This window comes from Gracilinanus agilis, chromosome 1, assembly GCF_016433145.1.
Source record: "Gracilinanus agilis isolate LMUSP501 chromosome 1, AgileGrace, whole genome shotgun sequence".
NCBI classification, from domain to species: Eukaryota; Metazoa; Chordata; class Mammalia; order Didelphimorphia; family Didelphidae; genus Gracilinanus; species Gracilinanus agilis.
The window spans coordinates 265,268,401-265,276,394 of NC_058130.1; the positions used below are offsets into that span (position 1 = coordinate 265,268,401).

At 36.5% G+C, this 7,994-nt stretch overlaps 1 protein-coding gene across 1 annotated transcript in view; it reads left to right on the forward strand.

Moving 5' to 3' along the window:
- LOC123235273 (fructose-1,6-bisphosphatase 1-like) overlaps positions 1-7,267 on the forward strand; it is a 33,376-nt gene extending 26,109 nt beyond the window's left edge. Inside the window, 4 exon segments of the mRNA XM_044661392.1 lie at positions 2,058-2,120; positions 3,964-4,188; positions 5,380-5,499; positions 6,812-7,267. Coding sequence (XP_044517327.1) covers positions 2,058-2,120; positions 3,964-4,188; positions 5,380-5,499; positions 6,812-7,003 — 600 coding nt within the window. The 3' untranslated portion in view covers positions 7,004-7,267.
- The last annotated feature ends 727 nt before the right edge of the window (positions 7,268-7,994 follow it).

Consider the following 7,994-nt stretch of genomic DNA (forward strand, 5'->3'; position numbering starts at 1 on the left):
AGGAAGGAAGGAAGGAAGGAAGGAAGGAAGGAAGGAAGGAAGGAAGGAAGGAATGTTGGCAAATAGTTGTGGGGAGGTTAGAGGAGGATTATGATAATTGAAAGAAAAGAGGAAAAAGGTTAGCGGATGCTAAGGAATAGAAAGAAAATGATAAACTTAAATAAAGGTGGGGGGTGGCTGGATGGCACAATGGATAGAAGACCAGGACTTGAGTATGGTGGACCTGGGTCCAAATATGGCCTCTTACTCCCTTTCTGTGTGACTTTAAGGAAATCACTTAAGTGTGCTTGCCTAGCCTTGCCTTTCTGTTTTAGAATTATCACTAAGACAGAAAGGTTGTTTTTTTTTTTAAGGTGAAGAATATTACAAGAACCATGTTATAGGGATTCCCTCTGTAGAATAGGATATCATTTTTATCCCAAAGTTATTAAATTTAATAGCATAGGGTTCACATCATGCTCTTTAAAAGATTATTTCTAGGGGGCAGCTGGGTAGCTCAGTGGATTGAGAGGCAGACCTAGAGATGGGAGGTCCTAGGTTAAAATCTGACCTCAGACACTTCCCAGCTGTGTGACCCTGGGCAAGTCACTTGACCCCCATTGCCTACCCTTACCACTCTTCTGCCTTGTAGCCAATACACAGTATTGACTCCAAGATGGGAGGTAAGGGTTTAAAAATAAATTAAAATAAATTAAAAAAATAAAAGACTATTTCTGCCACATTCCAGATGGAAGCAGGTAAACTGGACTTCTCCCAGTGTCTTCTGTTAACACCAAAAGTTTTATTGATATAGAACATAAAGAATAAATATAAATAAATAAATATAAAAAATAAAAATAATTATGAGAATTTCTCCTCTTCTACCTTGTGGAGAAAAAGAGAACTTAGAGTTGTTTAAGGCAATTGCTAATATGGCCTGTTTTTCCAAAAATTTAGAGATTGAATAAAGGTTCCCAAGGTACGACAGAAATTTTAAAATGTTTTTGATTCTATAGATCGTCTTCTGCCTATTAGATGAGTTGTTTCCATTCAGTTATTCAGGGGAAAAAAACATTAAATATTTCTAAAAATTCCTTTTCTCCTGACATAATTCTATATTTTAAATATACAGAACATACAAATATAAAACTGATTAACTATTTTTATTAGCCAAAATTCTCTTATATAACATTAGTGAAATAACAGCAAGTATTTTGTGTAGCACTGATATACATTTTACTGAGGGCCTATAAATAATTTTAAAATATTGAATTTAGTCATTCTGGACTTGAGAAGATAACAGCATCTAGGGCAAAGTGGTTCAAAAGTGTCATATGTAAGAAGACACACATACCTTTTTACCATCTTTTTCACCAAATCACAGAATTTGAGAGTTTTTAAGGACTTCAGAGCCAACTTATAGCAAACCCTACCTAGATAAGAATGATGGGGTTGCTCTCATTAGTCTCCAAGGCTTCCAAATTTATGATCTTATGATCCCTTCTTCAACATATTTGTTTGGGCATTCAGCTTTCAAAGACATCCAAGGGAGGAAGAACCCACTAACTTCCAGGGCAGCCCATTGAACTTTGATAGGTTTGATTCTTAGCAAGTTTTTCCTTGTATGTTTTTCCTATTTTGCACCTATTTCTGTTCTCTCAGACCAAATAAAGTATCTGAATTTATATCCCTTAAAAATATGGGTGTGTAACGCCAAAAAAAAGTGGACAGCTAGGTGACCCAATTGATGGATAGAGTGCCATCTTTGTGAGTACAAATCCAGACTCGGACACTGTGTGACCCTGGGCCTTAACCTTATTGGCCTCAGTTTCCTCATCTGTAAAATGAGCTGGAGAAGAAAACGTTAACGATTCCAAGTACCTTTGTCAAGAAAACACCAAATATGATACTATAAGAAAAGATAAGCAGGATGATTTCAGGAAAAGTTGGAAAAATTTACATGAACAGATGCAGAGCAAAATAAGCAGAATCTTCAGGAGAACATTTCACACAGTAAAAGCAATATTGTACAATGTGAAAGACACCGCTACTCTCAGCAATACAATGATATGGGACAGTTCTCAAGGACTTATGACAAAGAATGCTATCCACCTACAGAGAAAGACCCAATGGAGTCAGATGTAGATCAAAGAATGCTATCTTTCACATTAGTTTATTTACAGTTTTATTCTAGGATTTTGGTTGTATATGAGTATTCTCTTATAACAATGACTGATATAGAAGGAAGTATATTTTGCATGTTAATACATGTATAACCCAGATCAAATTGCTTACCATATCTGAGGGGGAGGGAGGGAAGGGAGGAAAGGAGACAATGTGGATCTTATAATTTCATAAAATGTATGTTGAAAATTGTTATTACATATAATTGGGAAAACAAAATATCTTTGAATAAATTATTTTTAAAAACCCAAAGAAAATCACAAAGAAACAGAGATGACTTAAAAATAAGGAATTAACAACAACAAAGCTTTTATACAGTGCTTTAAAGTTTAAAAAACATTTTACAAATATTATCTCACTTGATCCACACAACACAGAAGTTAAGGGTTCAAAATAAACAAACAACAGCATAAAGACAATGACAGAACCAGGATCCCAACTTCTAGTAAAGGATTAAACCCATGACCCAGGCATATATTTCTAAAGTAATTAATCCTGTTATCAAACTTATTGCTTAACACATACTCTTCAAGTTCCAGATTTACCAACTGAGATTAACTAGATGATCAGTTCAGAATACAGACACTCCTGAATTTATATTACATTTGAGTAACTTCAGTGAAGAAAAAAATAAACCTATTCTTCTTTCCAGATTGCAAAAGGATATCTAAAGGTGTAAGTTTTCCTGTATTCAATTCTTCATTTGCCTTTCTGAAACCTAACACTCACTACATATTTAAAAGATAAATGCAAAGTTAATGTAGAACTGGTTTCTTTTCTCTCTTTTTTTTTTTTTTGGCTGCTATTACTCAAACTGATTAAAACCATCCTAATGTAAATAACAAATTAGTGCCTGTGGACTGCTTATTCCTATTCTGTGAGAGCTGGGACTATATTATCTAAAATTTTCACTTCCCCTACCCCTTAGTTCAGGGCTTTGTACACTTCAAACACTTAATAAATATTTATGATCATAAAAACCTTTTTTTAATCAAACAACAAGCATTTATTACTAGCATCTGGGTAGGCCCTGGGGATAAAAAGGCAAAAAAATTCAAATAGTCCCTGCCCTCAGTAACCTACACCTTATAGGGGGAAGACAATATCTGTGCATTATAAATATATAGAAATTAAACACTTTTTTTCTTGGCCTGATGTTTTTGCAAGTCACAACAATAATGGCAGCCACTTGCATTTTCACAATGCTTTTATAGCCAAAAAAGCTTTCATAACTGTTACTTCTGCCTTTGTATTGTGGAGATGGAGTTTGCTACCTGAGCCCTTAGAAGATATGGCCAGATGCTGCATATAGTTTCAGTGAATAAGTAGCCGCTCCTACAGCATCCAGAAAGCATGATTTCTGGTCTGCATGTGGCTGTTTGCATTATGAAATTTTCATTTTCTAGATATCAGCTTAGTTTGGCATGGACACCTCACTTTTTCCATCCTTATGTGCTGAATCCTACTGCTTACATGCGGTTGGGTGGCTTGATATAAGCCCCAGACTCTCCAGTGATGATGAATTCTTTATGCGGGGCAATACTTAAGTGACCTGTGTGAAACATGGCAGGGTGGGGGTGGGAAAGAAAGTGTCCTTTGTGTCTATTGGATTGATACCAATCCATTATCTCAACACAGATACTTAAAAACTGGGCAAAGCCTTCTACCATAAAGGTAGAGTGGAAAATCTGCTATATAAGAAAATCTTGGCTTAATACTTGCCACAGTGCAAAATGGAAATGTATGACACTTCCCCCCAGTCTCCTTTGAAGTACTTAACTCCAAAAGCAATGTTTTCAGAGTCATGTCACATCATGAGTGAATGCTAACTTTGGGTTATCCGCTTGCATTTGCTTACTTAAATATTTCATATTTCTTTTTTTAAAGGCTATTGGTGAATTCATTTTGGTTGAAAAAGACGTGAAAATAAAAAAGAAAGGTAAAATCTACAGTCTTAATGAGGGCTATGCCAAGGACTTTGATCCTGCAGTCACAGAGTATATCCAGAGGAAGAAATTTCCCCAGGTAAGCACAAATAAGTAGTACTATCTCCGTGATATACACAAGTAAAATATACCACAAAGGTAGTTTATACTCCAGAACTGGGGCTTTACTAGGGAGGAGGGACATCATTCCAAGACCAGGGTTCTTAATCATTTTTGGGTAATTGATCCCTTAGAAAATCTAGTGAAGCCTATAAACAGACCCCTTCTCAGAATAATATTTGTAAATACATAAGATAAAATACATCGGATTATAAAGGAAAACAATTCTACTGAAATATTCTCAAATTTAAAAAAAAGAACAAGTACATGGACCTCTGGTTAAGTATTGTTATAAGGAAAAGAGAAAAAGAGTCACTGACTCCAGGGTTCTGGAATTCTCCCTGTCTCTGCTTTGGCACTTCCTGCTTTTGCTCTTTTCCTTATAACAGTATCTTTACCCACGAAGATAAGATTTATAAGGACAAAAAGAACACTGTTATAAAAACAACAGATATCTATTGTTTCCTGATTTGACTTGTAAGGAAAAAAAAGACAGCTAGTTAGATACATAAAACATATATACATAAATGTGTGTATATATGTACATGTGCATATATATGTGTATATATACATTACATATACGTGTGTGTGTATATATATATATATCTGGTAATAGAAGTGGAATAACTACTTTGAATCTTCAGAGAACCAACCACATTATCGAGTGACTTTTATTAATTAACCACAATAGGATTGTGAAATTACAATAAGGAGAAGAATAACACATGTTGTTCTGGCCTTTGAGAGTCCAAAGGTTCAATTCCTGGCACCACCATCAGAATTCTTGCCCACGAGAGAGCTGGGAGGTAGAAGTGAGACAAAACAGGATAATAAAAGTAGCCACCTCTTGCAAGATTAATGAGTTAATTGGTCATAAAACACTTTCAGTTCAACAACCTGTGAGCTCAGAGGGTACAAAGGGTTCTACCGGCCAGTATGTGAGTTAAAGTCTCTGGGTTCGTTTATCCTTGATGGCATTCATCCCAAGTGGCTTCACTTAACAATCCCTCCCCTCTATCCCCTGGCTCTTCAAATAAGGTTGTGAATGTGACCAGAAGGGGAAAAAATCTTTTTAAAGCTTTTCTTTGCAGAGTTGCAAGTATATATGAACTAGTATCATCTGCCCCTCACCCTTCTCAATTCCAGTTACTGATTATCTTGACTTTGGCAGGATAACACAGCTCCCTATGGTGCGAGATACGTGGGTTCTATGGTGGCAGATGTGCACCGAACACTGGTGTATGGAGGAATCTTTTTGTATCCAGCCAACAAAAAGAGCCCCAAAGGAAAGGTAAACACTCCTCCTTGAGGACTGGACCAAGGAAATGGGCTCAGTGTGCAACATAGAGCAGTTTAAATTAGGTACTAGGGAGGTTATTATTTTTTTTAGAGAAGGTTGTTAATGGACTGCTGAGAAGTACTATGGCATATTCTTTGGTTTAAGATAGTTATGCTTGAAGAGGCAGTTAGATGGCAAAGTGTATAGAGTGCCAGGCAAAACCAGACTTAGACACATTAGCTGTGTGACCCTGTACAAGTCACTTAACCCCGTTTACCTCAGTTTCCTGATCTATAAAATGAGATGGAGAAAGAAATGGCAAACCATTCCAATATCTCTGCCAAGAAGACCCCCAAAAGGAGTCATGAAAAGTCAGACACAACTGAAGTGACTAAACAACATTGTCAGAAGTCAGGGTGGGTCTAGAGTGTGAAGTAAATGACCTCTAGAGGGCTCTTTAATGTCTATGATTTGTGATTTCATCACCATATAGAATTCCTAGTATAGAAAACTATTTCTACCAAAGCAGATCACCAAGTGGTCTAAAATTAGAAAATTGCCAAGGGGCACTGGTAGGTTTAGCAAATTGCCCAAGGTCACACAGCAATTATTTGTCAGAGACAGGACTTGAACCCAGGCCCTCTTAACTCCAAGCCTGGGCTTCTATGCTATTCCACTTTCTTTTTTTTTTTTTTTTTTTGAAGAATTTCAATAGACATGAACATGTAATGAACCTATTAGCTTTTGGTATTATTACTTTTGCAAGGAAAGTACGGTTCTGTTGTGAAACTGGTATAAGATATGGTTCATTTGCTGATTACACTGATATATTATGACTTATATTTGGGTTTTCCTCAAATAGTAAATGTGTTTTCTTATGTAGTCTAAGAAACATTGCTCTACCTTATTTTAAGTAGGGAAGCTAGCAGGAGGGAAGAGTTTAGGGGCAAAGGTAATGAATTCAGTTTTAGGTAATTTGGGTTTAAGCCATATATGTAATATCTAGTTGAAGATGTCCAACGGGCATTTGGAGATGTGGAACTAGAGTTCAGAAGAGAGATAAAGGCTGTATTATGGACGCCTTCACATGGGGACTGAACATTTGCCATACAATAGTCACCAGTCTACTGTGTGGGCAACAGGAAATATGTCACAATTTGAAAACAGAAAATTTGGACCCAAGATCAAATCTTGGTTCTGCTGCTTACTACCTAAGTGACTTTTTACAAATTATTCTCTTTGAGCTTCATTTTCCGCCTATGTAAGATGAGAAGTTTGCATTCTAAAGCCTGCAACTCAATTGTTCTTATCCTTTATTTTCTAGCTGAGACTCCTGTATGAATGTAACCCAATGGCCTTTGTCATAGAAAAAGCTGGAGGACTGGCTACCACAGGAAGTAAAAATGTGTTGGACATCATTCCTACTGACATCCATGAGAGAGCACCAGTGATTCTGGGGTCTCCTGATGATGTGAATGAGTTCCTAGAGATTTACAAGAAGCATGGTGGGAAGTGAAGAGTTCATCTTCCCTCACAGGCTGGCACATCAAAAAGAAAAAGAACAAAGATTATATTGCACTCTGTGAATGGTTAAACTTCCATAGAACAACACACCAAAGCACTTTTTATTTCCCACAATCTTTTTGATATACAAAATGCTGTATGGTGCTTTGGGTAACCTAATCAAGATGCAGTTTCTATAGTACCACAAATGCTGAAGATATTTTGAGAAGTAGGGGAGCAAAAGAGGAAATAAAATCGTTCTTCCTTTAAAAAAAAAGCTTCATTGATTTTTTTGTTAAAGCTCACATCTAATAATTACTTGTTTTCTGTGACACCTGCTTCCACTTTATAGGTATGGTGCCTAGGAAGAAATAGAAATAGACACATGTTCTTATGAACCTAAACTTATAAAGTGGAGGCAGGTGGTACATGTTTCTTATGGCACTTTAATTTAAGGAGAAAGTTTTCCCATAAATATGTTTAACCAGGTCACAGATAGCAGAACATGATTTCACTCAATTTTGACATTTTTTAATTAAAACCCTTACCTGAATTTGTAGTCAGAAGACCTAAGTTTGAAGCCTAGCTCTGCTTAGTACTCCCCCCCCCCTTCTTTTAAATCCTTCTTTCTTGTCTTGATAACAACTCTAAGACAGAAGGACAAGGGCTATGGAAATGAGATTAAATGACTTGCCCAGGATCACAAAGCTAGGAAGTGTCTGAGGTCAGATTTGAACTCAGGTCTTCCTGGTTCCTGTCCTGGCACTCTATCCACTGTACCTCCTAGCTGCCCTATTTAGAGGATATGGGTATATATAAACATATATACATACACACGCATATAGGAACAAGGACTAGACCTGTGATTTTATTAGTATAGAGAACTCTCAGGTTAGGAAACTCCCTCTACCAAAGCAGATTAGCACAATCTCTACAATTTAAAGCAATAGAGAACTTGCTAGAACAGAGTCCTATGACTTCCTCAAGGTCACACAGACATACAC